The following is a 21,386-nucleotide window of genomic DNA, read 5'->3' on the forward strand; positions in this document are numbered from 1 at the left end:
ATCCTGGATGTTTTTCCTTTTTCAGACCATTCTTTGTAAACCCTAGAAATGGTTGTGTGTGAAAATCCCAGTAATTGAGCAGATTGTGAAATACTCAAACCAGCCCGTCTGGCACCAACAACCATGCCACGCTCAAAGTTGCTTAGATCACCTTTCTTTCCCATTCTGACATTCAGTTTGGAGTTCAGGAGATTGTCTAGACCTGGACCACACCCCTACATGCATTGAAGCAGCTGCCATGTGATTGGTTGATTAGATAATTCCATTAACTGTCCATTAGTAATTCCTAATAATCCTTTAGGTGAGTATATTATTAGTTATGTCAAAATTACAACTGCATACTGCAGAAAAGTTTGATGAAATATTACACTGACTAAATAATACTAAATTAGGTACATTAATTTTCAGATATCTCTTGATTGATTTGGATAGGCTTAGAGAGAGAATAATGACACAACACAAGAAACGTATTTTCAATTTAATTTCTTTTAATATAATCTTATTTACAATGTATTTTTTCATAAATGTTTAGTACATAGTAAGTTACAATACTCTTGCATCCATTACACAGTGAACTCAGAACCTAAAAAAATGCAGATTGAAATGATACTGCTTAACAGTCTTCAACAATCTACAACAAATCCCAACGTTTTCCACATTAGTCGCTCAACATTTAGGCTTTTGATTGAATTCACTTCGTTGAGTAATGACTGCAAAGAGACTTTGTTCATTCATGGTGGTCTTGAGGAGGACTACTTTTCTAACATCTAGGATATGGAGAAAAAGATGGGCAAAAAAATATCAGGGCCACGACAGAAAGAAAAAGAAAAAAAAAAAAAAAAAAAAAGATGGTGAAATGGATGATGAAACATGTAAGAAAGTTTTGAGATTTTATTATACATGTCACATACAACCAAAGAATTCCTGAAGCTGACTCCTTCTTTCCATCCTCGTGGCTCATTTAGTTAAATATCTAGTTCAAGCCCTCGGACCTCTCCATAATGTCAGTAGAGTTAGATTTCAAAAATAGGGCTGGGAGGATCAATCCCTTTCACGTCAAATAAAAAAATGTAACATGGTATTTCAAACACCAAAACACTAACAGTTTTTCCATACACTGACAAGAGCATTTCTCTGCAATAATATGAATGTTAAAAAAAAAAAAAAAAGTAACAAAATTCAATAAAACCCACTTTGTGGATTACTTGAATTGCAAGTGAATTGACCCTTCAACTCTGGTAGAGGGGGTGATGAAGAGATTAGTGTGGGCTCTCTGTAGAGCATATAGCAGCTTGGTCAGTAATCACTTAGTAATAAATAATAAAATATCAGAGTGGATCAGAGTGGTCGCAGATACAAATGGAAGAGACAAAATGTTAGCAAACAGAGGAGCAGGCTCATTTGATCATTTTTACAGCGTAACCAGGTGCCATGTCTGACACACTCACTCACTCCCTCAATCACTCACCCACTCTCTCACACAATCACACAATCACATGTACATGCACACGTTCTGATACACGACAGTGGTTAAACATGAAGCATGAATACTAGTCAATCAATAGGCATGTCAGACAGAAAGACAATCAGTCTCTGCCTTGTTCTTCATGTCTGATTTCAAAAGGTCTCTGTTCGCAGGCTCGCATGTGATTGGCCGATTCTGTCCGTTGACTCGAATGTCTTGGGAGTCAAATTCGCTGTGGCGGTAGACATTCTGAAGAATGACATCATAGCTTGTTAAAACTTAAGGATATAAATGCTTCTTCAAAACATTTGAAAATTTTTAAAATACTTTTTTTTTTTTTGTCTGTTTTTTTTTTTAAATCTTTTCCTCTCCCGCTGTGGTTCCTCCTTTAACCCCAACAGTTCGGTGGTGAAGAGGTGGCAAGAGACCGCGTGTTCTCGTGATGCTTGGCCGCTCCGTATACTCCGCGTATACTTGATATTCTGTTGATGTGTGTGTGTATATGTGTAAAATGTCAAATAGTCTGTGTGCAAGTGCAAGTGTGACTGTTGGTTTGCTTGTGGAGTCCTCACTCCACGGCGAAGCCGCAGGTCTCCTCCACAGCCGTCAGCAGTTTCTCATAGAGTTTCTCGTAAGACTCGTAGGGAGGGATGTCTATCCGGTTAAAACTAGAGACAGAAAAAGGATAATTAGCGACATCGAACCTGACTCTTGCTGCGAAATAAAAAAATAAAAAAAGAGAAACCTGCATCTTTCATCTTTTGTGTGTCCTTACCATGTGTGAGCCTTGGGCAGGTTGTCTGTGTTGGCATCTATCAAATGGATGGTGAAGAGCCTTGGTCCTGCAGAACCTGTAGAACCTTACACACATACATTCTAGTTATCACTGCTCTACTCTGGTACACAGAACACTAAACAAGCTTTAAGTCATAAAAGCTCACATCAAATCTCAAACTTGACCAAATAAATTAGTTAGATACTTTCATTGGCGTGCTAATGTAAGTAACTACAAATGACAACTTCTAAAAGTGTGTAGACTTAGCATTTGTACGTTAGTGTTTTGTTCATGCTGGGCATCAGAAGTGGCTGCCCAGTTCCTGAGCCAAACTTCCTGTTACAACATATCTCGTGATGCAAGTTATATTTTCTTAATTTAGACCCATTCTTGTTTTGACTGAAATGGTTTTGTAAACTATAATTCAAGTCCTTTGTGGGTAAAGTGGTTAATCTGCAGCTGAGCAGTAAGCGTGTCGAACAATATAAACGTTGAATAGAGACTCATTTTCGACACATACTGAATCTGGATTAGGGGTAAAACCGTTAAGTGGGACATCCCTGCAAGCAAGCAGTGTATAATTTAATCTACAGCTGTGCCGATTAGTTGATGAATCGTTTAGGTCGATCGACAAGAGAATTAATCGGAAACTATTTGGATAATCAATAAATCGTTTCAGCAAAAAGGCCAAACGTTTGCCGTTTCTAGTTTCTCAAATGGGAAAATGTGATGTTTTAGTTTTTCATACTTTATAGTAAACCAAATAGCTTTGTGTTTTGGACTGTCGGACAAAACAAGACTCTTTAGGATTTCCCCTTGTCTCTATGTTCTGACATTTTATAGACAAAACAATTCACTGATTAATTGAAAAAATAATCGTCAGATTAATGGATGAGAAAATAATCGTTAAGTCGCAGCCCTGAATGAAGTCTTTTAAGTATCTAGCAAATCTCCATGTTCTATATATCCTTGTTAGGATGTGTATACACGAGTTAAATGTCCTCAAAACGGTACAATAATCAGGCTCTAACATAGTAGAGATTGTTTCCTGGAATTTTCCGGAAGGCCTTTGCTGTAATTGTCTTTAGCTAGGAACTGCGAGTATGTGTGAGACATATCAATCCTCAGATTGATGAGAGTACAGTATGTGTGTGTGTGGTTTCTGACCCACCCTGCAGCGCTTTGAACCCTTGTAAGGGGACCCTGGTGGAGCCTGTGACAAACTGCAGGAGGCGCCCTCTCCTCTCCTCACTGAAGGCCTCCACTGCCTGCCAGAACCACCGCACCACGTTGCTTTCACTTGTGCAGTGCTTCAGGCGGGTGTTAGTCTTCCAGTCTGCAAGATCTATTTTCCCCAGCCCACCGATGATCAACTGGAGCAGAAGGAGAGGTTTGAGGAAGCGGGGCAGGGGTTGAGGGTGAGAGCAGTAGACGAAGAAGAAGCAGAGGTGTCATGGCTAAAATAATGAATTCAAACTTTTAACCTTAAAAGGTCCCATGACGTGGTGCTTTTTTGGATGCTTTTATATAGACCTTAGTGGTCCCCTAATACTGTATCTGAAGTCTCTTTTATATAGACCTTAGTGGTCCCCTAATACTGTATCTGAAGTCTCTTTTATATAGACCTTACTGGTCCCCTAATACTGTATCTGAAGTCTCTTTTATATAGACCTTAGTGGTCCCCTAATACTGTATCTGAAGTCTCTTTTATATAGACCTTAGTGGTCCCCTAATACTGTATCTGAAGTCTCTTTTATATAGACCTTAGTGGTCCCCTAATACTGTATCTGAAGTCTCTTTTATATAGACCTTAGTGGTCCCCTAATACTGTATCTGAAGTCTCTTTTATATAGACCTTAGTGGTCCCCTAATACTGTATCTGAAGTCTCTTTTATATAGACCTTAGTGGTCCCCTAATACTGTATCTGAAGTCTCTTTTATATAGACCTTAGTGGTCCCCTAATACTGGATCTGAAGTCTCTTTTATATAGGCCTTAGTGGTCCCCTAATACTGGATCTGAAGTCTCTTTTATATAGACCTTTTATATAGACTAATACTGGATCTGAAGTCTCTTTCCCAAAATTCAGCCTTGGTGCAGAATTACAGCCACTAGAGCCAGTCCCACAATGAGCTTTCCTTAGGATGTGCCATTTCTGTGTCTGTAGCTATTGAGGAGGAGAGGGGGGGGGGCAAGGTGGAGGGTGGGGGTGTGGCCTTGACCAACTGCCACTTTGCTCATTTGAAAGCCATGATGTCTCTCTCTCATGGGCTGGCCAAATTCTCTGGGCGGGCAAAGCAGAGAAAGGAGAGGTAACCTTGCTCCTTATGACCTCATAAGGAGAAGGTTCCTGATTGGTCCATCTGAGCTTTCATTTTCTCAAAGGCAGACCAGGATACCCAGGGCTCGGTTTACACCTATCACCATTTCTAGCCACTGGGGGACCATAGGCAGGCTGGGGGAACTCAAATTAAATGTTAAAAAAATCTCATAAAGTGAAATTTTCATGCCATGGGACCTTTAAAACAACATAAATCTGGCGAGTGAGGAGCTGGACAGCACATATACCTCAAGTTCTTTATGGTCGAAAGGTTTGAGGAGGTGCTGGGGGATGAGCTCACTGAATCCCTTCTGTAGAGCCAGAAACTGGGCTTCAATTCCACGCATAAACCTCCAGTTTACATAAAGTCTGAAAAATACAAACACACATCGTGCAGGCCAAATAAGTACACGGTTATAAACTGTCAAAAGGCATTGTGCACAGTAAACCCTTTCTGCCGACAAGACAGCATAGTGTTTACGCCCTGTATCAAGGGCATAGTTTGAATAACACCCACATAAAGGATGGAACACGACCGTCTCACTGTTCTTACCTGACGTATTCTTTTTTGTTCTCCTCAGTGACAGGCAAATTGCGGCCATTAGGTTTGAGTTCATGTTGCAAGAACTTCCCAAAGGCATTGTGCTCCACGCAGAAAGTGTGGTCGAGGACTGAAGTGATGTCATTCTCTCTGCACACAGAGTATTACAATAAGGTAAACGTGGGAAATCTGCCCATAGCCGTGAACCATATCATATTTCATGATGAAAAGCTTTCTGCGGCCAGATTGACTTGATTTTGCGTGCGGGTGCATTTGCTCACAGTATCCAGACGAGGCTCTTGTGCAACTCCGGGTCGGTCGTCTCCAGGTCGTTGAGCTGGATGGGTTTGCCTAGCAGCTGTTTGTAGAAGGGCAGCGTGAAGCTCCCGTTGATGTAGTGACCGTGAAAAACTGCCAGGCCCATCACACGGCCCACAAAGTGGAAATATGACAGGTGGTCCTGAAAGAAAGTAACACAGACAGAGAGACAGACAGACAGAGACAGACACATAGGGTCAGAGAGAATCCACTTATTTGGTTCGACCGAAAAGCAATTTGGGTGGGTTTGGGTGCACTCACAGGGTTGATGGAGGAGTCGGGGTTGATCTGTAGTGTGTAGATATTGTCTGTGGAGTACTGGAACAGGCCGTAATAGGGGTTCAACATTTCATGACACAGCAGGTACAGCCACTCCCTACAGACAACCACGGCATTGTTATCAAATGTCCAAATCGCACAGAGAAGCTTGGCAACACATTCATCAATCATTAAACAATGAGACAACTGGAAAAAAAAAAAAAATTAAAAATATATGTATAATGTAGTCTGTGTGTCCACTGAAGTTTTACATGTAGCCCTTTACCACGTTAAGTTGTTTACGTCCAATCTTTTCTCTCCCCTGTGGGGGCTCTGCAGCAGCAGTTAACCAACCACAGCCTGCACCAGGTTAGGGTTCACTAATGCTGCTTTTCCACTGCGTGGTTCTACTCGACTCGCTCTTTTGTTGGTTTTCCATTAGCAAAAGTTGTGAAAAGTATCATCTACCTGGTCAATTGTTTTTGGTAACACCTCGGTCGAGGTTCCCAAGCGAGCTGAGCCTTAAGGCGCTGACACACCAACCTGATTGTCGGCCGTCGGACAGTCTGGCGAGGTCGGTGACTCGAGTCTGTTCGGTGTGTTCCGTGCCGTCGTCAGTCGGACTCAATGGCCAATCTGATTGGTGGAGAGCTAACCCGGAAATGACGAGCCTGACAGATTCAACAACTGCACGGCCTATTTCTGGCTTAAAATGTTTTCAGAAACACGTTTCGGTGAACTATCTTCGTAAAATATGAGATCGTATTCCGAACGAGCCGCCATTATGCCTGGTTGTAAAATCCGGGAGCAGCCTGACCGACGTGAAGCGTTCGTCCAATCAGCTGCCGGTTTTCATTTTTTGGGCGACAATACAGATTAGTGCCGCCTGCTGTTACAGAGACGTATTACTTCTCGCGCACGCGCAGAACGTACGCTCAAGTCGGCGTCGCTTCGGTGTGTTCCGAGGCACGTTTTGGACCGACTCGGGGAGGCGGTCAGTCCGACTGCCTTTTCTGCCGATGGTCGGCCGTCCGGTTGGTGTGTCAGGGCCTTCAGAGGGTGGAGTTAAAACGCTGCAGACTGCTGAGAGAGAATCGTCACTAGAGCAACACTGGACATCCTACACAAACCTGCCATTTTTACATAACCGAGCTAAAGTCATCCGCAATTTTTTTATTCTCTTGACCGGATTGTTAAAAAACGGCAGCCCGCAAAACTATGTGGTACACAACGTACACTACGCTGTAAAATGGACGAAGTGCAGACATGATGTCACATCAGTTTTACGCGGCGCTAGTGGTGATCAGCTCAGAATCCCGCCTACACTGTAGGGATAATATTTGCAGCGGAAGACGAAAAGAGAAAAGTACCGGTACCAAATAAGTGAGCTGAGTCGAGCAGAGCCGTACCATGCAGTGGAAACACGGCATAAACAGACATTAAGGAAATCAAATTTTCAAATTGGGAAAACCAAAGACAATGGCAGACGGGAAGAAATAGGCTGTGGGAATTTGTCCACAACACTGTTCTTGTTAAAGAATTATTAGCAACACCGCATATTTCTTAAGAAGCAGTAAATTAAGTGGGAAGTTCACATATAGGGAAATATATTTCAATTAAATCTTTTGCATTACGTGTTTTTCATTTACGGTTTTCCACTTTTTCATCATTCTGATTTGTGAATGTAAACATATGCCACTTGAACTCAACTTAGCTGGGAAATAAAAGATGGACTCATGGGATGGGACTTATTAAAAAGCAAATTGCAACGCTTAGACAAATCTTCTGACAAAAATTGAAAGCCGCCTACAGCAAACACAGAGGTGCTCAGAGATGAAAATAGCAAATTACCTGGCCACCCCACCATAGTCCAGGCCCTCCTCTCCCCTAAACTTCACCATCAGACGCTTCTTCAGGTCCTTGGGCCTCATCTTCATTATCTGCCGATAGGACTCCTATACACACACAACATTAAGACAGAACAACAGACCCACGCACATTATCGTACACAAAAGAAACAATTAGTGAGCCACAACACAGCCATTTAGATCAGTGAAGTTCGGTTTATTCATAGGCACAATCAGTGCTGCTTTTGTGCTTTTCTCATGAGAAAGACACTGAAAGAATAGGTTGTTGTGACTGGTGTATGAGTCAAGAGGAGTGTGTATGTGTGTTAACTCTCTCAGGAGCTACCCTTGCTGCTTTTATTGCTCGACATTTGTACAAATGTCTGAGAGAAAGCATCGCTGGCCGCTTGCGTGCCGTTCATGGGAGAGAAATGTTTGCACCCACCTCAAAGATCTCCTCTCGGGACACCTCTATGCGACAGTGTCCTGCTTGAGGCTGCTGCAAGGACAGCTCGTGGCGGAGCAGCTTCAATTTATGGACCAAGTCTCTCTCGTAGCGCGCTGCAACATCTCCATCTCCTCCGCCGCCCACTCCTCCACCTCCCCCTTCCTCGCCCCCCACATCCATCGGGGGGGCTTGTGAGGATTCCTTCGCTTGGGATTGCTGGCTGAAGGTGGGAAGTGGCAGAGGAGGAACAGGAAGACAGGGAAGAGACAACATGACAGACGGTAGGAGGAAGAGTTTGACAGAAAGACAGTAAAAAAAAGAAAAAAAAAGAGCAGACTGGATTACACACTGTGCATTCGCCCAGAGCAGCTAAATCTACCATAAGCTCACATTTCTGTAAATCACACGATGCAGCATTGTTAACAGAGCTGACGACTGTTAGTAGGTCATGTTTACAACCAGTCTGAGTTCAGCATTACAGACAGGAGAGATTAGATAAACAATGTTTTATCGTTTTAAAACCACTGATTTGGTATGTTTCATGGTTGTCTGCCACCCAGGTGTGGATTGATTTTGCCATTAGGGATATAAGAGAGTTTTTCGTGTGTGCGTGTGTGTGTGTGTGTGTGTGTGTGTGTGTGTGTGTGTGTGTGTGTGTGCGTGCGTGTGCGTGTACCTGATAATGGTGTGTAGGCGCGGGTCTGTGAACTGTGTTGTTCGGTTGTTGTGGTCCACAAAGTAGATCCGGCCCGACACAGTGCTTCGGACCTCCCAGCCCACTGGCAGCGGCCCAAGCTCCTCACAGCTCACACTGGCCAGGTCCCTGCACCAGTAACAAGTAACCAGACCAAGACTTCAGCCAGCAGCAGAAACCAATTCAACTTGGTGAGACTACAGCTTACAACCAGACCTCCGCCTCTCAACAATTATGACCCTACATACTGTACGTTCTTAACCCCACATACTGGTCTAAACCCAGGCGACAGGGGCCGAGGGAAATAACCTGAGATTTTCTCCTAATCGGTTGGTGCAATTAGTGCAGAACAAAATAAGAAAAACATGGACTTTTCTAGTCAATAGACGCCAGACGTAGAGTGTATCAGGGAACGGCATGTAGTGTTTTACTAACAACAATAGGTTTTTTTCCCATAAATGTCTAAATACAACTGTCAATTTAAATTTGAAATTACCCAGTCATAAAAATAGAATACTCCTTTAAATTACATAGCATTGCAAAGATGCTGTATATTTGCTGTATAATCCGCAAATACCCATGTCTGGTCATTTCTACTGTCATCTACTGGTCATTTCTTCCTGTGATACTCTTCTCTTCCTCTGCTGCTGCAATGACCTAGATTGTCAGTGGCGTTCCTTCAAGGTTCATGTCATTTCAGGTTATGCTTGGACTAGACTTGAGCGAAGTGGGGCTGGAATCGTACCGCGGTATTCGAGGGTCGTGCCAGGTGCTGACGCCCGTCTGTGTGTGAAGGAAGTACACCTGGCCCTGCACTGTTGTTCGTTGCTCTGTTTGAAAAAGGAGATGAAGAAGAAAGAGGTTACATAAGACGACAACAACACGAGAGATCACTTAAATATCTAGAGTAATGTTAGACTGACCGTATCCCTCTGGCAGATCAGGCGGTTGGTGCCCATGCGGTCTGTTCTGAGGGGTGTGGCCATGGCCTCTGGAGTCCTGCCCTCTGATTCTCTGCGTCTGAAGACGGCCCTCCTGACCGGGTGAGTCGAGCCGACAGTTCCCACCCCCCGCCGCACCAGTGGGGTCGGAGTAGGGTAGCGGCTCTTCACTGAAACATCCCTCGAACACAGGCCTACACACACACACACACACACACACACACACACACACACACACACACACACACACACACACACACACACACACACACACACACACACACACACACACACACACACACACACACACACACACACACACACACACACACACACACACACACGCCACTGGAGTTACATTTTCACTCTTTCACTGAAGCACATTGTATTTTTAACTCAAACAAATAACTATGACTAAAGTGATCTTGCAACACAACAAGCATCCAAAATAGGTCTCAGTAAAACAAGTAATTGTTTCTCCATGTGTTATTAAATGGCGCTGGCAGCGTAAACAGCTGTTGACACACTCACCCATCATTTTCCAACAGGCCTCTGCAGTCCACCACAGGGCCTCCGCTGCCGATACGGTCTCGCGTCTGTAAGCTCACTGGAAACAAGCAGGTGGTACAAGTCAAAAGAGAGGACAGTGTGACAGAGTGGGAGGGAAGAATATGCACAATAGTGAAAAATAATAAATAAATGTGACAAGGAGAGAGAGATGATGCAGGTCATTTGTACAGACAATGTGTCTGTGTCCAGGCTTACCTACTATCTGCCCCCGCACTGCGTCACTGTCCGAGGGGTTCAGCTTACATAGATCTAGACGCTGGTCTGGAAGAAGAGGACAAAGTAAATCTAAATCAAAAGCTTTTATTGTGTCATTAAAATCCATGATTTGCATTTATGGGTATTTCAAATCAGAGGGCTCAACAAAAAAAAACAAAAAAAAAGAAAGACTTACATCCTGTGTCTTTTAGCCTGCTGATGGCGTTTGACAGCAGTCGTATGCAGCCCAGGAAGCCCGCCCCCTGTCTTTTATGGATCTTCTTGTGGTTCCATATACTGATGGTGATGGAGTCTGTCTTTCCAATGTAGCTGAAAAACACAAGATTCTCACATGTTTACTCCATGTTTTTCAATACTCAAATATCACGATATGTTTGACCAAATACCTCGATACCGCAACGATATTGTAGTGTTGACTATTGGTGTTTTCACAAAATATTTACCCAATGAGATTTTTGCTAAATAATCATCAGTACTGTGGATATAATGACTAAGTGGGTAAAGGCAAATAATAGAACAGTTACAACTCTCTGGTAAGTTCAGAAAATGACATCACTTTACTGTAATACAGCCTTTAAAACCAGGAAAAGACAACACTTATGTCATATTACAATATCCAAAATCTAAGACGATATCTAGTCTCATATCACGATATCGATATAATATCGATATATTGCCTAGCTCTACACTCAATCAGTGTGAGCAATCTGAAGGTCATGATAAAAAAAAAGATCTTTTTTTTCACTAAACCATAAGATGAATAAAAAATAAACATTTAAAAAAAAAAAAAAAAAGATACAAAAGTACAATATTAGCTCAACTATAAAGTGTCTTTTATGGTAAGACAGGTCCTTTTCGTTGGGGGGGGGGGGATGACTGTTAGGAGATAAAGTACAAATTTGCATAAAAACAAATTAGACATCATTTGAATATATTGTTACATTTTAATAAAAAGTAAAAAGAAACATTAAAACCAGTGAGACATTCAAAAAGTGATTTTGTGGATTTGTTGCGAGTGTGGTTCAGGAGACTCACAGGTCGTAGTGCTGATTCCATTTGGGGTCCAGTGTGCTCTTGACTGTGTCTGTAGAGTGGCATTGACCTGATCCGTCCACCACAACCTTGGCAAATGGATCTGGCAGGCCTGCACGCACACAGCTCAAATTAATTGTTTGCATCCACCACATTGAATCAAAAAGGAGATAATATCCAAGTAGTAGAAATATCTAAATTGGCCTAAGTACTACAGATAACATATCTGCAGAACAAAGCTAAGCTTTCTACTACTGCAGACATCTATCTGATTAGCAGGCCACTAACCCAATAACAGCATATTCTGTTTGGTAGCTGGTATTGCATAATGTAATCATAGCATGGTGAAACTGGCAAAAATGAGTATGAGGACAAGGTGGAATTCAATAAGACCATGACACAGAACAACAATGCCACCAATGTATATGTAATGTGTATGTATATGTAATATGTTTACAGTGTTGGTTTTGATGGCACGCACAGAGCCACAATGAAACACATCATCTCATCATGTACGCCAGTCGTCATAACGCAAGATACATGCACATGAAAATGAGCACAATATAGATACTTACGAAAGAAGTCTTTCTTTGCGAGGTTCTTGGCACATAATACTGCAAAAGATAAAATCATTATGAGCAAAATGCCAACACACACAAATATGTAAATGAGCTCTTGGTGTGTAGGCTGGTATAAATGTAAGCTGGTGCACGCAAAAACTGTGTGGAGGAAGAATGCTGGTTGGTATAATGTATGAATGCCAGAGGATGGTAATGAGCAGGAAAAGTTATGGGACGTGCAGACAAGAATGAGCAGTAAAGTATAGGCTAGTGTCAGGATCACTGCACGCACGCAAACTGCTGTGGCAGGATGCCTTTTCTGCCACATCATCTTTGAGGATCCAGAAAGCAAAGCTCATATTGACCCAGCCTTTGAGAGTTTGTAAGTGTGTGTTAAGTATTTAGTTCATTGTGTGTGTGTGTGTGTGTGTGTGTGCGCGCGCAATTCCTTGTTATTTGTTTGCCAGACGACCTGTATGGTGCGAGAGCTGGCATATGTCATTCTAGGTCAGCTCAGTGAGCACTGCTGTAAACCTAAAAACAACAACAAAAAACACACACACACACACAGCTGAACCAAAATAAACCAATTCTTAGATACACAATCATGTCCAGTCAGTCACAAATACAGGTCTTGGTTATAGGGCAGTGTGGGCATCGGACAATAACAAGCTGCGTGTTCATTCAAGGCTGGTGTAATGCACCGAAAAAGTGACTGCAACGCAAGTTGTAATCGACATGAAAACCATAATAATATTTACACTGCATGTCTAAAAATATCAGCCTTCTAAACCCAGTGTTGGGAACCTTATGTGTCAAATATGTCAGAGTACATACACATGTACATTTAGCTCTATGTGTAGGTAAGAAACAAACATATTTCTGCAGGATGTTGTGATTTCTTGGTCAGCATCTTAAACCTCTATGTCACCAGGTCACACAAGACCAATTTAAACCACTTTGGCTAAAGTAGACGGTGTGTGCTTAACACAATAGGTTTTCAAGGCATCTTTTTGTCTTACAAGATATCGGAGGCTGGAAATCACTGAAATTACAAAATATTAAAACGATGCAAACCTCAGTTTTGGCGTTTATGTGTAGAGCAATGGTACAGTTGAGCCACTAGCTGTTGTTTGCCAAAGGAGAAGAAGCCAGACTTTGTGTGGCTGCAACACATTATGAACTATATATAAAAATGTATTCCATAAACAGTCACGGCATGGTTGTTGAATGTCAGTGTCAGTATGGGGAGTCTACAAACAAACCCTTTGCTGAATTGTTTAGTGCCAATGGGTTAATACAGCAGAACCACTTTCTAGAGCAGCAAAGAAAAACCCTCATCATAATGTCTCGTCATCTTCGTTGAGCTGATTACATAGCGGCCCGAGGGATGCAAGGTACTCTGGAGCATCACTAACAGGTGTATTGCACATATATTGTATGTGTACAGGTGTTATATTACTATTTGGATTCCTCCCTTACAGCAGGTGAAATTGACTAACAGGTAATTAGGATAAATTGCTTTGTTTGGTAGCCAGAAACGAGTGGGAGAATGCGACAGCATGTTTGTTTTGAAAAACCTTTGGCCCCATTTCTCCGCTATTCTCGCTGACGATAAAACAAATAGGAGCCCATTTGACCAATGAGGTGGAGTAGCAACATGCTAGCTCACTGACATCAGCTTTGCAAATAAACTCAGACATATTTTGGTTCCAATGACGGGGTCATCCGTTTGTAAAGTGTCTACAGTGTATGTCAGTAATGTTTTGAAATTAGCACTTCGCCAGCAAGCAGTACTTTGTGGGCAGTTGTGCTCAAGTTTGCTTGCTAACATAACATAACATAAACTGGCTGGCAGACACCTCGCAAGTAACCTCAGACCTATCACCCCATAGCAGTATGGCGGTGAAATGCACCGCGATGGAAAGCAACCCTGACGCAGAACTCCGAAAGGGTCACGACGCCGTGGAGTTGACGCAGAAGCGTAAAACTGTCTTTAGACGGGGGCAGGGGCTGGCTTAGAGGGGGGAGGAGTGACATCCCCTACATTGGTTTGAACGTCTGAAAGCTCAGTTTCCTCCTGTGCATATCTACCAGAGCATTAAATTGGGTTTATGCATGCCATTTTTTAAGCCAAAACATTTGCAGATTCCAGCGGTTCCTATGTGAGGGTTAGCGGCTTCTTTTTGTGTTAATTAATTCTATATTAAATATATTTAAATTGGATTTTGTAGTACTTGTTGTTCAAATACAGCAAGCTATTTGAATGTCCCCTCAGACTCTAGAAAATTGTAATTCATTTATTTTTTTTATGAAATGATAACCAGATTTATCAAGAATGTAATATGCTGATTAATCAATCATGAAAATAATTGTTTATTGCAACCCTCGATACAATCTATATTAACTGAACAATGGTGCGGTTCTATTGGCAACATGTAAGGCATGAAGATCGGTGGTATTGTCTTGGCTCAGAGACATAAAAGGCATCTCATGATCTATTCAGACCGGTCCAAACTGATTTGCTACAGCACGCAAACCGTTATCATAGCTTTGAGGTCCAATTAAAATCCAGCACGATCGGGTTGGGCCCCAGACAGCCATCTAGGAAGTTAGTCAGCCAGACAGTGGTTTAGGATGTGGTGACTGTGTGGTGGTGTAGATGTGTCTGGCATACAGGCTTTATTTCCTGTGATTAACCCGTGGAGAATGGCGGCAGGATATCCTTCCCTCTTCCTCATCGACCCCTTCCATTCCTCCTGCTCCTGACTCACACATTCCACACGGAGACCTCATCTCTTCTTCACAGACAGACACAATGAAAGAAACAGAATCACATTTCTAATTTGCCCTTGCGCTTCCTTTCAGACAAGCAGTAAAGGAAGACTTTCTCTGCTTTGCGGGGGACAAGGAGACGGGACATTCTCTCTCTTTTTCCCCCCCGTCTCTTGACCCCAGCTCTTCTGTGGCCCTGAATGTGTGACAGGCCCTTTTCTCAGCGTTTCAGAAAATTCCTCTTTCTGCCAAGGTCACGGGTCGTAAAAGACACCCACAGCTACAGCTCAGCTGGCTCTCAATTGCCCCACTGCCGCTCTCTTTTTTTTGGCATTCATACCCTTCTCTTATTTTAAAAATCGGAGAGCTGGAGAGAGCCAGCGGGGAAATAATTCCATTCATCCAATCTTGAAGGAAGAAGCAGAAACAGTTCAAGGCAGATGATGAAAAAGGGGAACTACCTCTGTACCACGCTAGCAACTCCTCTTAGGAATTTGAAGCGACAACAAGTTTTACAGTAAGCACAATCAACAATCTCTGAAAACTACTTGTGCAATTCAGCTATACTCGTGCTCCCTGTGCACGTTAAGCACCGAGAGCACTTGTTATTATTCAGGGGATGACAGGAACTATAAAACCCCAGATGCTTGGAAACTCATCAAAGCTTCTTAAATCAAAGATAATGGTCGAGTTCTTCGGAAGAGATGCCAAGGTGCAGATTGTTGAAATCAATACTCGTGATCCCGGATTGGGCCAAAAAAGTATGAATACTAAAGATCCTTCTGAATAGATGGTACTGTCTCAGAGTGCACTCACGGGTTCACAAGTAGAAGAAATGACAGTAGAGCAGAATGAAGTAGACTGACCCACATGATATTACAACAATGTCACTTCCTGTGCAACCTTCTCCTCAAAGCAAAACAAACGCAGCGGCACACGGGCACGTGAGCAAATATCTCACCTACTTAGTAACATGCCTTGCACCAGCATCTAAACACACACCCAGGATGACGAACGGGTCTCTTGTGTTAACTGCCACACAAATGCAAACAATAACTCACTCACAGGTTATTTAATAACCAATATTTAAAATAAAAAAACTGCATCTCTCTCTCTCTCATCAACATGCTTGTTGGGGCAATGGTGTCACATTGACAGTCTCTCCATTCTCAATTTCTACATTTACTTCTCTGTGCTTTTCTAAGTGTATGTGTGCGATTCTGCACAAGCTGCCGGCTCATTAAGTGAGAGGATTAGAAGTGCTTATGCTGCTTCCTAAGTAAGCATGATTCCCACCTTTCCTCTCGCTCCCTTTCTTACACTTGAGCAGCTTTTGTGTGTCCTTTCCTTTTGTTATGGCTCTTTTTATTTTAGTTATTTCTTATTCTCCCACTTACCTGTTCCCTTTCCTTCCCTTTCTTGTAAGTAGAGTTCAAAATTAGCACCATTCACTAGCCAAATACTGGTAAAATATGTAAGTGGCTGGTAGAGTTGCTTCGCTCACCAGACAAAAAAACAATGGTTATCTATTTATTTATTTTGGGCTTTTCCGCCTTTCATTTTTGACAGGACAGCTAGGTGAAAAGGGGAGAGAGAGAGAGAGAGAGAGAGAGAGAGAGAGAGAGAGAGGGGGAAGACATGCAGGAAATCGTCCTGCGTCGAGGCATACACCTCTCAGTATATGTGCGCCTGCTGTACCCACTGAGCAACCCGGCCACAGTGGCTGGTAAAATTCAAACAATAACTATCCTTTTGGCTGGTGGAAGAAAAAGTTAATTTTGAACCCTGCTTGTTAAGTATCCCAAGTCTGTCCTGACCCTGCCCTATGTTGGCACTTGGGCAAATCGGTGTTCAATCCAACTACCTGGCAACAAAACCTAAGCAGCACGTGTTGCTTCCATGAGCTCATTAACATTATCCTGCTGAATCACTTGATTCTTTCATTCATTAGACAGCTTTTTTTTCCACAATAAAGCTTATTCATTCCCAAACAAAAACACCCTTTTCCTACTATTTGACCTATTCATTTCCTGTATTTTGCATTGTCTTGACCCTGTTCTGCATTTAAAACCTTGCCAGCAGCAGGGGAACAAAAAAGAAGCACAACCTGATTTGGGGCGGGTATTATTTGAAATCTTTGATGTTGAGCAAGTACCAGGTCGTGCTTATACCAAGTGACACCCTAATTAACAAACAAAAAAAGTAATTAAATGAGTAACACTTTATCAAATAACAAATAAACAATATTTGGATCAAGCATTTGGCTTGACAGTGTTTGATACTCTGTGCTACAGACACTTCAAAAAAGGATTTAGGTTCAATACACCTCCTACATCAGACAGGAAAAGGCTTTTTCAGCAACTGTTTCTCTATAAAGTCAAATACTGTCCATTCACATCTCACTAGATCCCGAAACCTAAAGATGATGTGACACTTTCCTTATACCTAGAGCACTTTTCCTTCAGCTAACTTAAGCTTACCCACAAAATCACCTCTTGGCTAGCTTGAACATGTCCATATAAACCCAGCGCAGTGTCAAACTTGCCTGGTCTTTTTCTGTGTCACTGCAACAGACGGGCCTTTCTGATGTAGGCCAAACAACCCCTCTCCCTGACAGACTAAACACAGCCAGGCCAGCCAGGCAGGATTGCACTCCCATTGGCTCATCGCACATTCTTCACCCAATTAGAATTCCACTCATACCTGTGGGGGCGGGGCACAGTCGGGGGGCAATAACCTCTGTTTGTATTTAAGCTGAAATAATGAGGGACTGGTTTACACTCCTATACAAACACGCACACGCACACACTCGTCTAAAACATCCATACACACTTTCACTACGTTGTTTCAACTTGACTCGCCTGAAACATAACTTTTCGCTAGAAGAATGACTTATTACTTGTTATTTTACCAGATTACTTATTACATTAGTTAGTTAGTTAATACTGGACCTATTGTTATACTGATGGATGGTACTATTACGGTACTTCATCAACTAGGGCTGCAGCTAAGGATTTTTTTTTTTTCATTGCCAATTAAAAAGTCCAAAATCCAAGTAGTGAAGATTTTCAGTTTACTAGAAGTTAGGGCTGGGCAATATGATAATATATATATCTTAAAACAACATCAAAATGTCTATCGTATATATAGACTAGTGCAATATCCAAATTGCAGGGGGGCACAATATTTGTTAAAGGCAAAATATGTGTCAAGCCATTCTGAATTAAGTATTGTGGTGCGGCGGAGAACTCCCAGCCTACAAATTGTATTCTACAGACTAAAGAAAAAAAATCTTTGTTTGGTACAGATCCCCACAAGGGTTGGTTATATGTATGTGTGTGTATATGTATGTATGCATGTATGTATATATATATATATATATATATATATATATAAATAAATAATCATTTTTATTTCAATAATGATACAAAAATGATCATTCCCTCCAATATCGTGAATCATTACGCAATCGCAATATCAGTCAAAAATAATCTCAAAAGATATTTCCCTCATATCGTGCAGCCCTACTTATGCCCTGCTGGATATTATGGTTGTTTCTATTATTATTATTATTATTATTATTATTATTATGAGTGCTTGCACTGGACCAGGAAACGTTGCTGTTGTGAGTCTGGATAGCTGTATGTGATACTGGCCAGTACAGATACATTTGACCTTAACTGAACTGAGCATAAGTGAAAAAGTAGGCTAAGTCAGATCCGTGAGTCTTATCTTTTGTCAAAAACGATGCCTGCTCTGCTCTTTTAAAATGCAGTTTCAGAAAAAGAGGGTCAGAGTAAGACAATAAACAGACAGCATGTGGCACTTCATCAGCATTTAAGAAAGCACTTTTACTAAAAAAAATTTAAAAAAAATCCATCACAAGCATACACTTGATATGTGCCCTCCTGTGTGCATACAAACCGCAAGAAGAAATATTTTGGTCTGAACTTTGAATCAGAAGGACAAGGCGTCTGCCCAGCGGCACAGAGTGGTCATTTCCATTTGAATAGAGGCCGCTTGGTGCCCAGTGGGGTTACATTAGCTACAGTAAAAAACCATTGTCCCAGCTGTGTCCGTGTGTGTGTGTGTGTGGGTAAGAAAGAAAGAGACTCCTATATACCCTACAGAGAAGAGCCTGACCCCAAAACGAATACAATATTTGAGTTGAATAGAGGATGCCCAAAAGAGCAAACGTGTCAAGCTTCTCTGGGTAAAGAGAAGTTCAACGAGTCAGACATTTGTCTTGCTACAGCTGACACAGCAGCGAACGCCTGTCAATACTCATGGATATTTTATGCTAGCATGTCAAATCTACCAAAGATTGATTTTCAGATTCGACATCAGCTTTTAGTCCAGGGTACAGAGCTCGTCGCATTTAGGTCAAGCGATGTGTTCGGCTGGTCAACCCCAAAAAATGGGTGTAGCTAGCGAGCGTTAGCGGTCAACGGTAACTACAATGTTACTATAAGCTAACGCTAGCTAGGAAACAAGTGTTAGCAATTGATAAAGTTTCTAAACGTGGTTTTCAAGAGTCGGTGTTTCCAACAACCTGTAAGCAGCCAGACTAGTTAGCTGCCTCAGCTGTGAAACACACATTATAGTGAACAGCTTCTTGACTGTCCTCTCGGTAATTTGGTTAGCATCTCAGCTAACAAGCTATATGTGCTGCTGTGTTTGCCACACAAAAACCGGATGTTTGGGCAAACAGCAGAGACGAGAGCCTCCGAGACCCTTCGTGGTGTCTTGTTAGGTTCGCTAATAGCAACACTTTACAACAGCGGTTTGTAGTTAAAACATTTAGCTCCAGTTAAAACATGCACCGTAAGCGCTTTCTTTCGGTGTCGTTTTTTTTTTTTTTTACCTGTCAGTCGGATTTTGATGCTGGACCCGTTCCTCCGAGTCCCTGGATTCGACATCACTCCGGGAAAACGATCACACAAACTTCCCCTTGGAGTCTCCCAAAATCACCGTTTCACCACTTAATGGGAACGCGAACAACTTCAGTTTAAAAACATGCGGTTTGTTTTCGTTTTCTTCACGGGTAAAAATGTATTATTTCATCGCAAAGTCCTGCGCTCTTTCGAAACCCAACAACACGGGAGAGCATTTTCGGGCAGGCTCAAGCACGTAGTGACGTCATGTCCTTAACGGGTATAACGTTACGGGCTCGCGTCCGGAAAGCGTGGGCGTGCCCGTATGAGATTCTTATATTGAAGCCTACAAACCATAAATATATGTTTTAGCTATATCAATGTTTGTGACGTTCAGTTTTGCGTTTATTTCAGCTACTGTATCCTACATTATTGAGAAAAAAAAAGAAAATTCCATGATTATTCATGTTTATTTGCAGAAGTGAACAAGATCTATTGTGTTTTTATGATTTACAAACAGACAATCACACTCTTTTAGTTAAGAAATGCAGTAGGATAATAAACAGATACGATGGGAAATCAACGATTACAATTTTTTTTTCTTCTGCTTTTTTTCTTCTTTCTTTGACATGTCTATGACTGTTTTCTGTGTCCTCCCAGTCTCAATAACTTCTTTAATACCACCAGCCCCTCGATATTTGGTCTCAAAACACATTACTAAGAAAGGTCTAAGATGTTCTGCATCCTTTTGTTATGGTTATTCTCTTCTTCTCACGTTATCCCCCACAATCACTCGCCACTGTCGCACTGAATGCTTGCTCTTGGGGGAATTACTGGAATTGTTGGGTCTTTGTAAATTATAGAGTGTGGTCTAGACCTACTCTATCTGTGAAGGTTCTTGAGATAACTCTAGTTATGAATTGATACTATAAATACAATTGAATTGAATCAAACAATTTCAAATGCATGGCTATTATCAATAATCTCAACATTTAAAAGAGCTTGTTTTTCATGTTGCCTACATTACCCTCCCACACCTTGAATTTCCATTTCTCATTTATACTCAGCATTTTTGATTATTTAACTGCTCCATAATAATAAGTCCATAATATCAATAGCAGTCATTGTCAGGACCAAAATTAAACCAGCATGTAGGCTGTAGTAGTGATGCTGTTTGGAAAGTGAATTCATCTGAAAACTCATAGGCTTTTCAAGTGTCTGTGGAAACCTCCAACATCACAAGTGAAATCACAAGCTGTGAGTTTCATCCACCAGGTTTGTGATCAGGGAAATCAATGCAGGCAAACAATAAGACCACATGGACAGGGAGAGGGTTAATGTGATTTTAGTTGCTTCTTGAATTAAAAAGGTTGATGTTTGGGACTGTCTGTATTTGAATTAAATGCGGGTACGAGGTAGATTAGTCCCAACCCAAAAACAATTTGGTCATAAAACGTCCCAACAAGCATTTGAAAATTAAAAAGTTTGACTGATGATGCTTGATGCCAATGTCAGGGGATCACCAACCCATCAAATAGATGTTAGAGCCATGCCTATAGGCTAAAAAGTCAATGTGAGGATAAGAATACAGATGAACTGTTCAGCAGAATAATGAGAGGGCGTCCCTTGTACAATTACTATTAGATATTGGAGCTTCCAACAAGCATTTAAATGCAACAAGATATAAGACATCATACATAGTCAATTGTTTAAACTGCATTTATGCACAATTATAATGGATAATGTTTATTGT

At 41.7% G+C, this 21,386-nt stretch overlaps 1 protein-coding gene across 2 annotated transcripts; it reads right to left on the reverse strand.

Moving 5' to 3' along the window:
• Nucleotides 1–877: 877 nt before the first annotated feature.
• On the reverse strand, nt 878–19,898 carry smurf1 (SMAD specific E3 ubiquitin protein ligase 1). Of its 2 annotated transcripts, none has more exons than XM_039825200.1 (18): nt 19,624–19,898; nt 12,000–12,038; nt 11,428–11,536; nt 10,568–10,701; nt 10,372–10,437; nt 10,138–10,213; nt 9,589–9,800; nt 9,411–9,495; nt 8,648–8,794; nt 7,969–8,191; nt 7,528–7,631; nt 5,680–5,794; nt 5,382–5,560; nt 5,113–5,250; nt 4,808–4,928; nt 3,412–3,613; nt 2,241–2,316; nt 878–2,133 (listed from the first exon to the last, which is right to left on the reverse strand). In XM_039825200.1, the coding sequence occupies exons 1-18, from the start codon at nt 19,676–19,678 to the stop codon at nt 2,034–2,036; spliced, it is 2,181 nt and encodes a 726-aa protein (XP_039681134.1). In that variant the 5' UTR covers nt 19,679–19,898; the 3' UTR covers nt 878–2,033. The 2 variants fall into 2 exon arrangements, with proteins under 2 accessions (XP_039681134.1, XP_039681133.1); XM_039825199.1 differs by having other exon boundaries at nt 2,241–2,325.
• Nucleotides 19,899–21,386: the final 1,488 nt, after the last annotated feature.

Source organism: Perca fluviatilis, chromosome 15, assembly GCF_010015445.1.
Source record: "Perca fluviatilis chromosome 15, GENO_Pfluv_1.0, whole genome shotgun sequence".
Lineage (NCBI taxonomy): Eukaryota > Metazoa > Chordata > Actinopteri > Perciformes > Percidae > Perca > Perca fluviatilis.